Source organism: Drosophila montana, unplaced genomic scaffold, assembly GCF_035044405.1.
Source record: "Drosophila montana isolate Dmon_TW-CO22-7 unplaced genomic scaffold, ASM3504440v1 contig_3200_1, whole genome shotgun sequence".
Lineage (NCBI taxonomy): Eukaryota > Metazoa > Arthropoda > Insecta > Diptera > Drosophilidae > Drosophila > Drosophila montana.
The window spans coordinates 6,892,037-6,911,601 of NW_026998080.1; the positions used below are offsets into that span (position 1 = coordinate 6,892,037).

Consider the following 19,565-nt stretch of genomic DNA (forward strand, 5'->3'; position numbering starts at 1 on the left):
GCGCATTTTGCATGTGCGACAGCTGCCAATCAACGGCTTCGCTTTTTGGCCATCGCATGTCAGGTTACAGCCAACAAAAACAATGCCAATTCCAATGTTCTGTACGACAAAGAATAAAACCAAAAAAAGTTGTTCTAAATTCTTGTCAAATTGTAGTAATTGTGCGATAATAGGACAAAGTTATTTGCATAAATAAGCAACTGGTTTTTAGCCTAAAAAAATCGAAATATTATATTCGGCAGTTCGATTATTAAATTCCCTCGTAAATATATGCCCTTTATACAAACGTTTTATTTCCGATCATAATTTAAAATATATTTATTACTTATTGTATAAAATATTGTTAATCAATTATTTGGCAAAGTTTTCCCTGCACAAGATTCACATTTCGACCGATTCTTTCTATAGAACAATACGATGTAGCAGACGCATGTTGAAAGACAGATGTTGCAAAACAGAAAAGTTCTTTATAAAAAACCTGAGCTTACGACTGATCATTTCCATGGCAGATAAATGATATACTATTCCAATCCGACCAACTGCTATCAATAGCACATGTGTACAGAAAGGCGTACCTATGCAAAGTCAACATCTTGTCGTTAAACATTTCGTGGCATAATCAGAATACCCTCTATTAGGGTATACAAAACAAAAATTAACAATGAACGAGGGAGAAGTCCACGTAATCAACTACTTGTGTCGTAGAGTCGTTGGTAAATTGCCCAAGACTTATCCACTTATAATAATAACTTCACATTCAATTATTGGACAGTTAGTGGGGCAACAAAGACATTTTCTGATCATTATACGAATGAAGCAATTACTTTGTTATTACTGCATATTTGATTTAGGTGAAACAACAATTTCAATTCTTGCAAGTTCAACAAAATTACGTTTATAGATGTTCACAATGCATTTTTATGCTCGGTTATGGTTTATTTTAATATTGTGCCTACATTTTTGCAAAATCGTTTCTATGTCTTTTAATGAAAACATTTTATTATTTCCTAATTGGCTCTTTTCTTTTTTTTCCTTTAATTTTTTAATTATTTGCTAAGCATACTATAAAGAACTACAATGCAAAGAGTCTGGTAAAATAATTATTTTAGCTGCTGGTAGTACATATATTGGAGCTGATCAGCTCAGATACTGATATATAAAGCTACAGTAGCAGCTATAATTATGCTGAACATGATGTTGCTGAAGACTTATTTAATTTTTTTTTGAATATCATTCACATGTAGCTTGGCAATTGTTTTTGGTAGTTATTATGGCTTACTTTCAATACGCTAAAATTAATTAGTGTATATTTCTATTGAACCTTCAGCTGCCCAAAAGTTTTATGTACCAACTTTCCTGTTGTAGCAACAAACATTTTGTGCTGTGACCGCAATTAATCAAAAGTCAAATATTAAATGTTCTATTGCACCAAAATAGTTAAATTATAATAAGCCTGCAGTCGGAGCTTATCGATTCCTATTTCTGGCCAAGTTAATGTTTTCATTGCGTTTGCCGGAAATGCCGTGTCCCGTTTTTGCCTCCAACACCAAACGAAGAAAAACGAAATTACGCCTAATGGTTTTTTAATTGTAACAATAATTGCTGTCGCCATTGCATGAACAAAAGAAAAAAAATGAAAGCCAAAAAAAACAATTAAATATACGGCACGCCGAAGCTTAAATACCCTTGCAGGTATACAGCTTGGAAGTGCTTTTATGCAATCATTTTCTTGCCGTTCAAATGTTCTACTATAGGAAAAGTATGATAACTATATCATATATGGCATTTGGTCTTCTAGATATGTTAGAGAAATCTGGAGAACAGAACAGTTTTCCTACAAACTAATTTTTGACAAATTCTGCCTATATGATTAAAGTCCCATGTTGATAATATTTGTCTTGAATGTAAGTGAAGCATGTGAATGGTTAAGATATCTCCATAAATCGAACTAGACAAAAAAGTTTTTCCAATAAAACTCGTTAAAGCTGTGCTAATCCAACTGCCCTGAAAAACAAAAAAATTTATAAGCAAGAACTGAATATTCGACAGATCCATTCTATGGCAACTATATGACTTTTGATTTAGCCAATTCCGAGATATGCAAAGTACTTGGCGAAATCGATTCGTCCATTGATACAGATCAGGAATTTATATACACTTCATAAGTTGAAGCCTTACACAATTCATGACAAAATTAAAATACCCTCAACAAGTGTATAAAAAGCTGGTAACATCGTCGCTATTAATGAATGGTCTACGCAAGTGTTTAGATGGCTGTGAATTGACCAGCGACCGGACAAATGGAAGAGGAAAAAAAAAAAGAATTCTTTGGCAAAGCTCGACACATAATCGCTCATTTGGGCCGTGTGTGTTGTACTTGTTGTTGTTGTTGTTGTTGTGCGTGTCTATAATTAAGCCTAAAAGTGCTGGCCTATGCCTTTTTTATGAGCCAACTGTCCCAACAGCGTGCAGAAGCCTCGCAACTTGCTGACTTTCCATGCTGAAATCTCGCTTTGTTATTTTATTATTTTCTGCTTTTTGTTGCTTAAGGCCAAAACTCGCCTTTTTGTGGCACGGAGTCCAGTTGATTATGAGCATTTTGTGTAGCTTGTTGCTGGTTGGTTTTGTTGTTGTTGTTGTTGGCATTTGGCAAGTTGCACAGTTTTTGGTTTGCTGGCATCGCACACTTTTCTAGCATACTCTTGTGCGTTCTGCGGTCTCTAATGTGCGCCATTTTGGTTTTAAGCGCATGTATGCGTGTGTGCGAACTGCTTCTGTTTCTTTGTTGCCGCATTTGCCCAGAGGTCATTATAGACGCCTCGCCCGTTGCTCAAACGCCGTGCTGCCGCCAACTTCCGCTGAATCTGCTGCCTCGGTGCCTCTGGCTTTTGCCTCTGGCCTCTAAAGTGGCAATTTGTCTAGTTTTGTAAGCGCCTCTTTTAACGATAATGATGATTGCGCTTTGTTGCGTTTTTATTTCACTGCACAGACACACAACGCACACACTCAAACACATACACTCACGACCCGCCGCACACACACACACACAAAGACAGTCGCACATGCAGATCCACTGTGGTCAAGCATTAAAATAACCTGAAACCGAGTCCATTTTCATGGCTCGAACTTTGTTTTGCTTTCATTTTGCGGACACATTTGTTCTGTTTGTCTCTTTCGCAGCGTTATTTGCTTAGAATTTTCCGATTTTCATTCATACAATGTAGGCGCGCTCCGCCCACCCAATGCGAGTGTCAGTTCATTCCGTTTGTGAGTAGTCTAGTTCAGACAGTAGCTATTTTTACTTTTTATACGCTCGCAAAAGGTATTTTTATTTTTGTCACAATGTGTGTAAGGCATGGAAGGTATTTCCGAATCTAGAAAGCATATTCATTACTAGTATCCACAGTCGAGTCGATAAAGCCATGTCCGTATGTGTCTCTATGTTCTAATTTATATCTATCGTCCTGGAGCCTTGCATAGATCCGGCTTTTAATTGCAGGCAGCAGAAATGTAAGAGTTCATCCCACCTAAGCTCTATGTGATATGTCTGAAAATAAGTTTGTGTATGGAAAAGTCAACTTTTTGTCAAAATATCTTCAGGAATCTTGGCATTTTTGAGTTCATTTAAGCGACGTATCCTATCAACCCTAGATTACTATATATTAAAGCTCCATATCATATAGCTCCTACAGGAAAAGTCGGCTTAAAATCAAGCGAATGCATAAATGCAGTTCAGTCATGTGTCCATAAGGGTATTTAATCTGCGGCGTGCCGTTCTCTCTGGTTGTTTCTATTTCTGCATTGTCCGTCAACGTCTGTCGCTGGGCTGAGGTCCTGTTTTTCTTTTTTCGGACTCTTTTGCTGCCGTGTCGTCGCCATTGTTAATTTTTATGTACGGTTATTTTCGCATTTGCTTTATTGGCCATGTCCACGGTCCACTGTCTAGACAATTTGCGTGGCAGCTCGCGTGGCCACTCGTAATGCCAATAATTTTCCGTCTGCCTAGGCAAATGTTTATTTGTTTTTGTACGTATTGTGTGCACAACTATTTGATTTTTGTTTTGACATCAAATTTGTTGTGCGTCTGTGTGTGTGTGTGTCTGATTTATTTTCATTTTGTGTTCAGGTAAATAAAATATGCGCCTTACAATCGGAATTTGTAAATATTTTGCCGCAAACGTGCATAAATAAAATTGAATTGCAATTTGCAGACGCATCGAAATTGATGTCCATTCGAAATTTGGGCGCACAGTGCGTATGATAGATGCTTTAATATAGCATGCATATAAAATCAATAAACGTTTTGCGGTTTCGGCCATTTTATTGCGATTGGACACCAATATTTGCGGCTGGTCAGTGACAAGACAGCAGCTACGTAGCTGGCAGCCAATCTATCGATTTATCTTCGCCTTTGTCAAATAACATCAACTGATTACTTTATCACAAAAGCGTAAAATGAGCAACACACATACGAACACGCACACACACATACACACATTACTGTTCCAGCCACTGAGGTCAGCTCCATAGAGAGAGAGAGATTCAGAACTCCGACGGCATTCACGTGCTGTGGCTGCCACATTGAATGACTTTATCGGCTGCTAAACGTCGCTTGGTCATTTGAAGCGCACACGTTTAACCCGCTTTTACGCACACACACTTACACGAACACACACACACTTATAAATGTTGACTGGCATTACTGATTTTGCCCGTTAACCCTCCGTCCCTCTGCGTGTGTGCGTGTGTATGCGCTCGACTATTGGCTGCCGCTTGGCCCTCTAAAAGTTTATTGCTTCATTCTGTTGTGCAATTTAATCGATGTCGATGTCTGCTCCTCCATCACCTCCTCGCCACCCTGCCTCTCTGCCATGTCCTTGTCTGGGTTTTCTGATTTTAAAGCGCAGCTAATGTAAATCGCTGTAATATCGCCATTTAGGGCTTAATGAGGCCTGCACAATTTAAGAGGCTTGTTCCCATGTGAGCTAGGGGGCTCAAAGTTACGAGCATTTCTGTATTTTTGGCATTATTTTCAGCTGGCCTGAAGTATGCTAGTCTATTTGAAAACAGGCAGATTCACATAAAAGCCAAATTTTCCGAATTTAATCATTGCATTCTCCGTTGGCAATTAAGTAGCGAATGTTGGGCTAGTGAAGTGAGATAAATTATAGTTGAGTAAGCTTATAAAGTAGATACATAGCAAATGGCTTACTTGGCTTAATTTTCACAGGAGAATGCTAGATACCAGATAGTGTAATCAATTTTTAAGTTTATTATTTATTTTACAATGTTCATGGCAATATTTGTTGTGGAGGACAAACTTCCCTTTATCATAAACTCGTCTACCTTCTATTTACTTTGCACAATAGAGTTTAAGATACAATTTAATGCAATCAACTATATTAATATGTTTTGTCCATGGCAATATTTGTCGTGAGGATAAATATACCAAATGCACCTACTTATCTGCATTTCATTTATTTTGTACTAGAGATTTTAACATACAAGATAATGCAATCAATTCTTAAGTTACTTGTTTGTTTTGTTTATGGCAATTTTTGTCATGAGGATAAATTTTACCTTAACTATAAACTCATCTATTACATGGCACTTACGTCTTTATTCTTAAAAATAGATAAGAATTGAATTTAGATATAGTAAAACTGCTAACAAATAGAAAAAAATAAAGTATAGTTCAGTTACACATATTTATTAGTAACTAGAAAAGTGTGAAAAGCTAATCTTTTAATTGGCTGCCAATGAAAAATACTTTTCTTATACAATCAAAATGCGCTTCCAATTCATGAAGATGGGCGTGAATCAAACTCCAGACTTTGTGTATAAACTTTTTGGTTCGTTATTTGGTTTAACCCTAGCCAAAAGTAGCTTTATTAGCCAGACCGCTTTCACGGGGACTTAAATATTTATGCTTTTCATTAAGTTTGTTTGGTACCGTGTCAATCATCAAACGCCCCCCAAAAATGTTTGCTTGTTCTTTGTGTTTTTTGTTGTTGCTGCTGCTTTTCGGTTTCTTAAAGCAATTATCTTATAACACAACACGCAATCCGAGGGGTCAATCTGTGCCGATTGCTCCTCATTTTGCGCTACAATGCGCTTTCAAAGTATTTAAGTACCCCGAGCAGCAACAACAGCAGCAGCTTCAACAACAACAACAACAACAAAGGAGCCAGAAATTCATCCGTCTGGCAGTTAGGCAGGAAACACTTTAACCCCTTTTTGGCCATTATTGTGTACGCGTTTGTATGTATACGATTATGTATTTTGTTTATCTTCAAGCCGAACGCGACGGGAGCCCCAAAGTCGTCGCTGTCGTCTCCTGCGTCCTTGTAGGTCCGCCACCAAAATACGTACACACCCACACACACACACACACTCATAGCGGAATTCCCGTCTGCGCCAAGCAAAAACGTAATGAAATGCAAAATCGCTTAAGTTCGTTGTGAAAGCACCCACCTCTAAAAAGGCAGTCCTCGCCGTAACCCTGTATTCCCTAACACACACCACACCCTGGCCCCATGCCACCCCCCCCCCCCTGCACCCCATTCAATCCCTTGCCCTTTGTTGACAGCGTGTTAGTGCAAACTAAATGAATTTCTCCACGGACTGTGGGTTTTTGTTTCGGTTAGTGCGTTTTTATTCGGGATTACGTCTGCCTGGGTGACTGCCTGGCTGGATGCTGCACTCATTTAACTGTGCTAATGCGGGCACACATAGACACACTCACATACAATTAAAGCGCTTTTTCTGCCTGCGTGTTTGTGTGTGTGTGTGTGTGTGTGTGTCGGTGGGTCGCGTCAACTTCAACATAATCATCATCATCCTCATGCTCAACAACTTTACATCCACATAATAATCGACTTTACGAACATGACTGTGGCCATTGTATACTTATTACTGCTGTTTATACCCTGTAGCAACTACCCTAAGGTGTCTTAATTAAAGGTTAATGTGTACACAGAACCTATGAGAAAGGTCTTGTGTCATATAGTAAAGGAATTTTCTATGAAGGCTTGCCTTCAATTAAGTACGCCATCTAACAACACCTTTCCGATGGAAGTAGCTTAATATTTTAGTAGTGAAACGTTTTAATTGGGAAACTAATTAAATACCATTTTGTATATGCTTAGAGCAAAATAATAAATGATCTGCAAACAATAAATTATGAGTAAAATTTGATGTAAATAAACGCAGATGGGTTCAACTCAAAATATCCAGATAACTTTCGATTATTATCTCATTGAGGCAGTCAACGAACGGTAAAGTTTTATAAATACTTATAAATGTTCTTTCAGTGTAAAATTTATGAAGATATGCCCAATTCTTCCCAACGAGCATTTATTACGAATTTCATTTAAAAGAACTTTAAAAATTTCTAAAGATATCAGAGATATAGTCAGATAGAGCATGACATGTAGTCGAATACCCTGCTTTAATCCTCAGACCTTTAAGTTATTTCGTTGTTGTCTCTGAGCATAATTGAATGCGCAGACACTTTGAAATTGTGCTTCATGTGTTCTCCGGCTGTCTCTCCGTCTGTCTGTGTGTATGGGAGTTGTTTTCAATGACTTCCGCATAAGTGTTTAATTTCCTGTGTATTAACATGCTTAGCAAACGCACAGCAAAAAAAATAAAACGCAACGAGCCACAGGCGGCTATTCAGCGCAGCAAACGCACCTCTTAAGCGTACAGCAGGGGGTTGCAAAAAGGTGCGTGCCACAGCCCTCGGGCGGCATAACGATTTGTGCCAACAAATTTATTTAAAAAGGATTATCAGCAGCTAAGCGCCATGCTGGCACACTTCAAAGGCACAGACCCCAGACACGCCCCCTGTCTACCGTCCCGTTTCAGTTGCCAGTTACCCCGCCAAACCTCGGTGTTTGTACGTGTAGAAATTTTGCACATGCACAAATACACACACCCACACACTCACACACGCACACCCTCACAAAGGGCATGAAAACAAACACAAAAATGTAAGCATTGATGGCATATGCAAATTTCAATGTCAAATTCATGCCACATATGAAAATATATATAAAATTTGACATTCAATTTTCTCTGGCACTCAGTCCGTGGTAAGCGTGTGTAGGCGAAATGGGGAATATTCAAAATGACAGCACAGTAGGCTAAGTGGCTTTATTTAGCGATATACTGAGTTAACCTGAGCTATTTCCATTCAGTGTTGCCTTTGATGTCGCCCGGCGTTGCCAGGCGTTTGGCAAAAGTAGTTGTTAATTAAAATTCTATGCGATTATTGAATTTATATTACTTAGCAGTGTTTAAATAATTAGATCTCACAGCAATGCTTTAAGCTGCTCTCGCTTGAGATCCCTCGCGCATTTGTGTGCTCCATATGAAGTGTTTCTTATCGCTGGAAAGATAATTTGGTGACACTTCGTTTTGGAAATAAAATATTTTTATACTGCTTAAGCGGCAGCTTGCAGATACCACAGACTAATAAAAAAAATAAAAATAAAATACAGTAATAAACAAATAAAATAGTCATAAAGGAAATCCGTAAAGTTTTGTATATTTGTGGTTGATTTCCCATAAAAATATTTGTAAGTATTTTTAATGTACTTTAATCTACTTTTTCCAATCACAAATGCTTTACTTAAAATCATAAAAATTTGCTTCAAACAATATTTTTTTTTATGGGTATAAATATTTGCTGAGTCCAGAAATAGAATCCTATTTTGAGCTTTCTCTAAATATCTGCTTGGAAGTATAAATAAATGAAATAAATAATTTAACCAATGAAGAACTTTTAACACAATTGAATGAAATTTGATTCCCTTAATGGGGACTCCAGGTGCGAGTTAAATAAGTAACTTGATACGAATTCAACCCGAACCCTGAAAGGAGCTTGTGCAAAATTTTTGACATTTTTCTACGGCAGCTTCTAGACAAGTGTTCGTCATGCCTGCCTGCAAATGAAGTTCCCCGACAATTTTGCTTAAATTTGACTCAAAATTACAAATTTCCAACGCCCTTGATCTATATATATATATTTATATACATTTGGGGCGTGAGAAATTCAATTTGCAGGCATGTCCATCAGCGCGACGGTCGAAAACCGCGGGGGCAGCAGCGAGCTGGCCTTGGTTTGAGTTTCACTGTTATTGAATACTTTAAAAGGTTTTACGGCAACAAAAGTGTCGGGTTGATGTCCATGAATGCCATGAGAGTTGGCAAGCGCCTAGCGCCCCATGGCAATTTTAGTTGAAATTTATTTTCTAATTGCTTATATTTGAAAGATTTCTGCTGTGACTGCCGCCGCCGCCGCTGCTGCTGCTGCTCCTACGGCTGCTGCTGCTGCTCTGCTTTCGTGGGGGTTTTTGTGTGCATGTGCGGAAGTTCACACACGCCTGAACACCACTCGTTGTAGACATTGACAACGACATGCGTGCTGTCAAACGCACTCCAAGCAGGAGCAACAACAGCAGCAGTAGCAGCAACAGCAGGCACATACCCAGGCTCGCAGCCAACACGCTTTTGCTTGAGCAGCTTGAAAAGCAGAAAGGAGTTCTTCAACTTGCACAAAATTTCAAATTTCCGGGCGGTTTTACCCACGTGCCATGACTTGCAGAGGATTTAGGAAATTGTGTACGCATGTTTCTGGCACTTTGCATGTGTGTGTTCGTTTATATGTGTGTGTGTTTGTGTGTGTGGCCTGAACTATTTAGTATTTTAGTATTATTAATGCATGATTTCAATGCGAACACAAAATTTCAATTTACACAAACTTTAGCCACAGGGTCTGTGGCTCTGGCCGTGCGACGGCTTAAAGATTAGACCATGTTGCATTGGCTATTAGCAACAAATTTCAGCTAGACGATAACCGTTATCGCAATCCAACAATGCACCCACCCTTAATGCCTGCCATATGCGTTTCCGTGTGCGGTCGCTGCTCGTTTCCGTTCGCCTCTGTCCCCTCCACCCTTTGCCCAGCATCCAGTGCCTGTTCGGCGTGCTGTATCTCGTTGGTTGTTGCCGTGGCTGTTGCTGTTGCTGTTGTTGTGATGCCTTGTCTGACGTGATAATCCGCAGGAATTAATAAATAAACCATTAACAAATAAACTAGAGTAAATCCCATGCAGCATTGCACTGACTGACCAGGACTTGGGCGACCCTTATCAGTGGCGCACGCCCGAGCAGGCGTTGTGTCGCGGTCTCTGGAGGGGGGGTGACTTGTCGTTGACTTTCTGCAAACATCAGCAAACAGCATTGTAGCAGCCGCCCTTGGGCAATCGCAATCGTACAGTGGAACGTCTGTTAACGTGGATTTACATACCGGGTGTCCCGTATATCAGTGCCTCGCCAGCTTTTGCACTCAAATGTCCTCCGTTGTCCTAGCCTTCAGTTCCTGTTGTTGCCTTGTTATTTTTGCTTATCAATAATCGCACAGCGGCAATAAATTTTATGAGCGTTGCCTTACATTATATTCATGTATACTAACGGGTATAACCCGGCTTTGCTCGGGCCACTTTTTTAATTATAATATTTGACATTACTTTTTAACCCATTATTCAGTGAGATATTGAAATGCTTCGCACTATATTTGTATATTAAAGTTCATTTGAATTCGATCGGATGAAAAACAAATTGTAATTTACATTTCACCTTAGTGTTGGGCTTCTCGTTGATCATCAATCAGTCAATCAATCAATCAGTCAATCAATCAATCAGTCAGGACATAGTGTTTTGTATACATAGACAGCATTACATACGTATAGTTTAGTCGAATTTTTATTGTTGAAAATGACATTTGTGCGTGTTTGAGTGTGTTTAGAAGACGACTCTTGAATTATTAGTTAATTAAATGGCAGCCAATAAATAATTGACAGTGGCGGCGGCATACTTTCAGGGCCTGTCGCACAGACACAATGTCACTTTAATTAAAGGGTGCGTCGTTTTAGGAAAAATGTCATTTAAATATTTAAAATATATGTAGTGGAACGCACTGGTGGTTGGCCATTGTCATTGACACTGACACTGCGCACGACTTGGCCGCCTCGCGGCCAGAACAATGACGTTAATGACAGTGACGAGTGGCTGTGCGCCTCCAGGCACGCACATGCATCGAATACAAGCAAGTAAACAAACAAACAAACAGATAAAATGTGCGCAGCAGCTAAGGCTAAGGCAATAGGCAGGACACGGCACACGCACACACAGACAGCAAAAAACAATCAAATGACACGGGCATGCAAAATGGAGCAGGCGGCTTAGCTAAGTGTGTGTATGTGTGAGTTGGGTGTGTGTGCGTGAGGCTTGCACTTGCCAACACCCGCTCACACACTCACGCATGCAGATTAACAAACACCAACACAGACAAACGTCAACAAATGGCGCCTGATTGCATGGAAAGGCAACAGAAACAGCAGCAGGACAAAAAACGACAACCAGTTTGTCTGCGTGTTTGCATTTCTAGTCCGTCTGTCTGTCACTCAGTCTCTCTTGCTCTCTCACCATCTCCCCTTCCCTCTCCCCCTGTACGACAAACATTCAACATTTTGCCGCCATTAAAATCAAATTGCGCTTTCGTGCACGATCCCGGCTGGCATAACCAAGCAGCCAGCACCCAGCGAGTTCTGCCGTTTCGGCAATTTCGACTATTTCAGCATTTTTATACCCTAAACCCATTTAAAATACTTGCCAGGGTATAATGTTTTTGGGCAAATATATGTAACAGGCAGAGAGAAGCATCGTCGAGCATGTTCGTCTGCCTGTCTGGGATCTCAGAATCTGGAGATGTGAAATTCGAAAGACATATTCTCTTATACAATATGCAGAGCGATATGTGCTCTTCGATATATACTTTTATTGGTTTCCAGAAATGTTTTTTAATTCATAACTCGTACAGATTTTTGTTTCCCATTTAGAAGGAGTCTGGCATCTTTCTGGGTATCTCCTGGTCGGGCACTCCCGATTGAAGCACTCGTACTTGTTTTATGATTAATAAAAGCAAATGTAAATAGTACCAAAAACCAGCTAGCGTAATGAAAGCGAATGTGCGTCCGCTGCTCAGTCCAATTCCCTGCTGCTGCTGCACTTCGTTTCAGCTCGACCTTCACACGCTGCAGGGTGGCTCGAATTTGGCTGGTTCGGTTTGCAGTTGGCTGGCAACCAGCTCTGCCCCCTCCATTTGTGCACCCATCAGCATCGTGCAGCACTTTCGTTTAATTTCTATTAGCGCTGCCGCGACGGCTGTCATTGCTGTGGCACGCGGCGCAGGTTGCTGAGGTTACCATTGCCATGCCCATGAGGGTGGGTGCAGCAGAGGTAACATGGCTTAGCCAGAGGGTGGAGGGCGCAGGGCAGCGGGCACAGCAGACTGGCTGCTTGATGATTGTTTGTATTTCTCATGGCACTCGATGTCAGTCAAAATCGTTTCCATTTTCCCAATGCGCCTGGCTTTACGACTGACAATTTCGTACCAGAGGCAGCGAAACAGTTTTTAACCTGTCAAAAAAAAAAAAAAGATCCCATAACTGAATTAGAGATGTGCGTGCCTCTGGAACGTGCATGTTTAATATTGGTATATTTAAAAGGGCCCAAAGAGGGAATTTAAAAAAAAAATATACTGACTTTAAGTGCTATATATGTTTAATTTTAGTTCATTTTTTTTATATTATAAAACCTAGAAATTATAATCCAAATAAAAAGAAAAATAAAATAAAATAATAAATTTATAAATACATATTAAAAGATTCTTATATAAAGGAGTGTGTTTTTCGCATTATCCCTTTTCCTTACATATTTATTTTGCATTTGAGATCCAATAAATAACAACATTTGACGAGTACTAATTGTTGTTTGCCTCTAATCGTAAACTTAACGTCATCTGTATAAATCGTAAATCTACCAAAATATATCTTAAGGTTCCCTACGCGTATTGTATAGATATTTTAGTGCATATTCGTCAGCTTCTCGAGTATCCGTCGCTGAAAAGTATGCAGCACTTTATTCCATTTCCTGATTACCCCTTTGCTTATTGTGGGAGCGCATCTGAGAGCCATGTCAGCCGTTGGCGGCGCCGGTTCCCACTCATTTTGTGCTGTTTGTTGTTTGTTTTACAACGTTTTTAACTTGTTTGCAAGGATTAGGTAAGCAACTCAAACACAACAACGTCGAGCACGACGTTGGCTCTGGATGAATAGCAGCCAAATGCAAACTCATAAAAAAAGGCGAAGCTGAACCTGAACCTGGTATCGTCGTCGCATTTGGCAGTGGGCTGGTCTGCTCCCTTTGGCTGGTCCTGAAGGGTAACCTGCAGCGTTTGGCGTTGCCAACATTAAATGCATCGAATTACATTTTCTATTAACCAGCGCGGGCACGGGGCCCAAGGATGCGAATGCGGGTGAGCTTGAACCGGTCTGCTGACTTTGACGTTGCCATTGGGCGGCGGGTATCGCCCAGCTGGAGAAAGAGCAGCCGCTGCTTGTGGACGTTCCGGGTCGCTGCGGGTCGCTGGCTACTTTGTGGCTGTAGCTGTGTACGTTGTGTGTGTGTGTATGTGTGTGTTGTATATGTGGGTGTGCCCTCGGCAAATGTTGCTCGTTTGTTTGCTATTTGTTTTGCAATTCATTTTTTAACGCTTTTTCGCTGTGATTCCTTCGGCCGCTGCCTCCTGTCGTCGCTGTTGTCGCTGCCGTTGCTGACATTGTTGTGCGGCGCCTTGAAATTGCAGTGCCAGTGCCTTGCTCCTGGCCCTGTTTCTGTTTCGGTTCTTGCTCCTGTGGCTTACGTAGCCGCCTCCGCCTCTGCTTTGCGCCTTGCGCCTTGCCTTGATTGCATAAGTTTTTTGCTGCGCTTTGGCCAAGAAGCCGCCGGCTGCACGCGGTCTACAACCGGTCGGTACCGTCCCAGCGCCGATGTCCCGTGTTTTGTTTGGCTGTGTGTTGTTAAAGTTATGAAAACTTTTGTCCTTGTTTTTTGGAATAAGCCTTCTTCCTCCACGTATTTGCCGGCTCTTTAAGCGCACATTAATCAAAGTTTTTTCTACCCCGTGTTGGTCCAAGTTTGAGGGCATTTATAAGGCAATTGTTGAGCTTGTTTTTGTGCGCTCCAGTGCACAGGACAGGTGCGGGTTCCAAGCGAATCCATGCAGGATGCCGTGGTGTGAATGCGCTGGCTCTGCTGTCTGGGCAATCGTCTGAGTTCCCTTGATGGAACAAATTAAAGCCTTATGCTTTTCGCTGTCGCACAAAGCAGCCACAAATTGTCTTGGCTTCCCAAAACACACATCCACACACACACACTACCAAACACGCATACACTTACAGAGAAATTCCAATGCACAAAATTTGAGCCAAAATGCAGCAAACGCCAAATGCCAAAACTTTGTTTAACTTGCGGTCAGCTGAGCAGACAGTTTGCTGCTCCCGCTGCTGCTGGCCTTCGTCTGATCTGGAGTCAAGTCCAAGCGCGCCATAAGTAGCAAAAGTATGCGGAAACTTGTTGGGCTGTCTGAAAGTTATTACACTGCAAATAAAGCGGGGTGAGCCCGATAAAAACAAATGCTATATGCCTATTTTATAGAGATTCAGGGCGCCGACAGCTGTCTTTAGTTCTGAGAATTCCATATTGTATGTGAATCAGTTTTAATTATCGAGACTCTACTGTATTAGAATAGCTTTTAGCTTCTTAAGAACCTTGGTGCAGCTTGAGTTTTATATCGTATTTTTTCGCATTTAAGAAAAATAATAAAATTTAAGTTTTCATGCAAGTGTACTATACACACACACGCAGCTACTGCTGGCTATCGTCTAATTGTCTTTGAGTGTCTGCCCTGCAGCTCGGGCCGTCTGCGTGACTGTCTGAGTGACTTATGTCTGGCCTTAAGAGAACTTTTTGCAGCCTATACAAATGCAGCATTGAAATTGTGCTGAAATTTCCACAAGGCAACACGCGAAGCCACAATGTAAAGAAGGCAGGCAAAAAAAAATGAAGGAAAACATTTAGCCAGAGTCTGGGCACACAAACACACATACATACAAAGTATTTCTACTGCAATTACAAGCATATGCATAAATAATAATGCACGAAAATGCTTTAAGTGCAAGTGTGTCTGGGTCTGGGTCTGGTTCTGGTTCTGTTTCTGAGTTGGAGTCTGGTTTGGGGCCGAGTCTGGCTGTTGGGCCAGCTTGGCTGCTAACGGTTCCTGTCTGCCGTCTCTAGTGTCCTGTCTGCTCCTGGCTGGCTCAACTGGCAACAGTCTCGTCTCGCCGGCTCTCTGCTTAAAGCGAGACTGCATTTAACTCCGTCGCTGCGGGGGTGTCAGCAACAGAGGCAGCCGCTGCTCTTCAGTTTGAATGTGTCTGCAGTTACCCTTGAAAATTGTGTGGATTGCATTTGTTGTTGTTGTTGTTGAACGCATAGCGTTGCACGTTGCACGTTGCACGCTGCATGCACTAAATGAGTTCAATACACTTGGCTGAAGACTCGTAAACATAAACAAAACTGGGAAATATACAGGGATATTATGCGCTCTCCAGGCGCATGCGCACTCGCCATCTCTCTCTCTCTCTCTCTCTCTCTCACTCACTCACTAACTTATTCTCTCTCTGTCTCGTTGCAGCACAGGTGTCTGGAATTGCCGAGCCGTCGAGCCGAGCTGTCAGTTCGTGTCGAATCGTTCGTCGTGCTGTGTGTTTATTTAACACAGTTACTCGTGCTTTGGCCACTCAGTTCGTATTTGCAGCTCGTGCCGTGCGTTCGTCCTTCACACACACGCACACACACACGCATTGTGAATCCTCAAGTTTTCGCGTATATCGCGGCGAACATGTGAAAACAGTCGAGCACTTCCGATCAGATCAGAACTTTTTTCTGGCTCAATGGTAAACGCCGTGCTCAAAACGTGTTCGTCGATTTTGCATCAATTTAGTTGGAATTGCGATTGAATCCTTCTTTTTTGTCGCCTGATCGCACGCGTGTGCGTTTCTCTGTGTGTCTGTGAGTGCCACCTGTTTTTAGTTACATAGCCCCAGAGCGCGCCACAGGACCAGGCATGTTGTGCTCCATGGCCAAGTTGCGGCGGAGCCTGCTCAGCGCTGCTTGGCTGCTTGTGCTCGGCGCGCAAATAATTTATGTGGATTATGCTCGGGCGGATTATGAGAACACTTGGAATTTATATTACGAGCCGCCTTGTTGCACGGGCGCAGCAGCTGTTGGCCATCACCTGCGGCATCACAAAGGTAAGTCCCGCCGCAATTTCCATAAATCCTTCTCGGCATATTTCATATTACTAGTTTTTAGTTTTAAGTAAGTGCAGCAGCTGCTGTCAAATATGTAACTTAATTTATCAACCTTCAGGCCCATAAACTTATTGGCCATATGAAGCCAGCCCACATTCGTCTTATCTATTTCACGCAATCTGGCTAAACTAAATGGGGCGCCTCCCACAAAAAAATTGTTGAGCAGCTAAGCCGTGCATACAAATCTTAACACAACAATAGGCGGCCAAAGCAAATCGAAGCGTGGTAAATAAGTCAACAGCTTAGGGCTTAGACAGCCGCGAATGGCCAGCAGAACAGCCGCTTAGCCATTTTTGTACACATGCACGAGATTCCCTTCGATTTTTTTTTCTTTTTCGGCTAAGGAATAATTTTCACTTTAAGCGGATTTGCTTTTGTTGCCGCCCACGTCTGCAGTCGCCGTCGCCGTCGCAGTCGCAGTCGGAGTTGCTGCTTCCATTGATTTGCCATTTCGTTTCACTTCCGGCGTCTGTTATCCTTTCGCAGGACTCGTATTGCTTTTGTATTTGGCCATTGTTTTATTTGCTTGGCAAAGACGTTGCTCCGGAATCGACTCCAACTTATAGACTCATTCGCGCCAACAGCAGCCTGTGTTGCCTCAGTCCTCAACTTGGGTGAAATTAAAAAGTTTTGCGTTTTCCACAGCTTTTCTTTTATTCTTCTCTGTTTTATTCCATTTATTTTTTTTGCGTTGTTTTGTTTGGTTTAATTGCAGGCTGCGACTGGGCGACTGGCCAGTCCGACTTGCTGGCATTTCCGCCACTTGAAGCTGCCTTTGCGCAGCTTTTTGTTGTTTGCTATTAGTGTTTAATTAGTTTTCAAGTGGTGTTTTTATAGACTTAAAGTGGGCTTATGCCTGGCCAGATTTGTTGCCCGATATGTGGGTAAGCGGCTCTTGGACAGCATACACATGTGTGTGTGTGTTTGTGTGTGTGTGTGGCCCACATTTTGCCTGTTGAATAATTAAAAGTCATTTGGCTAAATCAAACATGAAAATTACCACAGAAGTGCATCAAAAATGCAGCTCACATTAAGTAATCCGCTTTAATTTACTCGCATCCACATCCATTTACCGTCCACCCACACACACAAACACACACACGAGCACAGAGCTTTATTCAGCGTCACCCGCTCATCCGCTTACAGTGCGCCACAAAAGTTTGCTGCCTGTTGAAAGACAGCAACTGCTATTGCGATGGCTGCTGCTGCTGCTGCTGTTGCTCCCGCTTTGTCGCTTAGTTCATTTGCAGAGCAGTAAATAAAAAGTTGAGCGCAAAAGTTTTAATTTTTATGTTAACACACATGTGGAATTATGACAGTTGCGCCATGTTTTGTGGCACACGACTTTCCTGCTGACCAAATCGCCGCCAGTTGCCATTATTTTCGCCTGCAGCTGTGTTGCCAGCGCATTGGGGTTTGTTGCCGCCGCACAGCCCCAGCGCAATAACGAACCATGTACAACAACAACTGGACAAAGCGAAATATTTAATTCAAATTATAAACAATAACTGCATTCATGTTTGTACATTTGTTCGCCGTTCATTGTTTGCAAATGCTGCGCAAATTTAATGCAGTTCAATACAATGTGTTGATTTTACGACTTAAACTTAGTTTATTGTTGTTGGATAAAAATTCCTCTTAAATATTGTCAATCTCGTTGGGTAGGATAGAATTAGCTAACTTTTTCATTTTATTAATTTTTATTGAAATTGGTAGTACTTTATTTCTGTAATTCAGCATTTAATATGTCAATATGAATAGAAGACGAATTGTCACGGGAATTAAAAAGAAGTCAGCTTCTTCATACTTTGAAATTTTCCATTTCGTCAAAATTGAAAAAGTAAAAGCATTTGCTATGCATCTATTTAGATGATTTCTAAACCACACAGAGGATGATAAATATGCATTATATATAGAAATTCAGAATAAATATATATCCCTTATTGAGCTCTGTCTAAAGGAATGGGATCTATAATTATTTAATTGGCAATTAGCTGAGTGACTAAACCTTTAGGATGTTAAGGAGAAATATTAGGAGTTTGCATTTTGAAAGCCGAGTACAAAGACCTAATGGAAACCGAGAAAACCGCAGCCAGTTCAACAATTAATGCAATCAAATCAAAGACAAAGCGCAATTGTTCTAAGATGGTTTTGTGGGCGCGGCGCGTGGTTGGAAGTGGACGCTTGCTATGCAAATAGAGAAATGGAGTAATAAGGTGCTAACCCTTTACCCAGCCCCAACATAAAGCAAGCAGCGAGTACAAATTTTAAGCACCAAAGTTTCCCGGGATACCCACAAAAAGTAAAAATAAAACGGAACTTAATAAAGGTATGCAATGGCTAAAGTAAGCAACAAAAAAAAAGGGAATGGAAAAAGCCGAAAACATAACAAAAACAAAGGCGAAAAGCAAAAGCAAAGTAGAAAGTAGCATATCAGATGTTTGTGTTGTTAATTAAAGAAAAACAAGCAAAAGTTTAATGGCGAATATTAGCGAGAGCCCCCCCCCCAACCCTCTACCCGCTGGCTAGCTGGAAAACCAAATGCCAGGCCGAACTTGCGGCCGTTGCGTAAATAGAAACAACAGCTAAAAAAAAAAGGAGAAAATACTCTGCCAAAAAAGGGTGTAAAAATACACAAAAACTTGCTACACTTTGGCCAACAACGCTCGGCCCTCATTTCGTGCACGCACGCAAGCCCCAAAGAAATAAAAAATATAAAAAAGCAAAAAACCAAAAAGGAAAATGAAGAAAACTGAAAACTGCGCACAAATGTTTTGCTTGTAAACTTAAAGAATTTGGGGCATTTAGCGCTGCCCACTTTACAAAGCAGCTCGACAAACTTTTCCTGGCAAAGTTTGGCGCCAGGTAAGTATGTGGGTAGCCCTCGACCGGCCGGGTAAATTAGCCAGACAGACAGAGAAAGGTGCGACGGGCGAGCGGAGGCGCGTCCAGGCTGCAGCCCAGCAATTAAGCAACAATTTTCAGCTGTAATCGCAATGCCAAGCATCTGGCAGACCAGCACCAAAGTCAAAGAAAAAATAAATAAAGTTTTGGTCCGTCTTCCATAAATCCATCAGCAAATTTACGCAACTGAATTGATAGAGCTTTTGGCTTCGTCGTATATCGCAGCATCAATTATTAAGGCATAATAAAGTTGATGTGCGGCAAACAATTTGAAGGCAAAGCAAAATGCTTACATGTATACACACGCACACACTCTCGCACACACGCGCGCATAGCCACACACCCACATTTGCCCGCATCAAAATCAACAGCAACAAC

General features: G+C 41.3%; 1 protein-coding gene across 3 annotated transcripts in view; it reads left to right on the plus strand.

The window, feature by feature from the left end:
- Positions 1 to 19,565, plus strand: part of Sema2b (Semaphorin 2b) — a 58,347-nt gene that overhangs the window by 1,477 nt on the left and 37,305 nt on the right. For all 3 annotated transcript variants that reach the window (XR_010436879.1, XM_064687513.1, XM_064687512.1), the window contains exon 2: positions 15,605 to 16,223. Coding sequence is in view for 2 of the 3 variants with exons in the window: in XM_064687513.1 (XP_064543583.1) it covers positions 16,037 to 16,223 (187 nt within the window). In the remaining variant the exon portion in view is untranslated. The remainder of the gene's footprint in view (positions 1 to 15,604; positions 16,224 to 19,565) is intronic.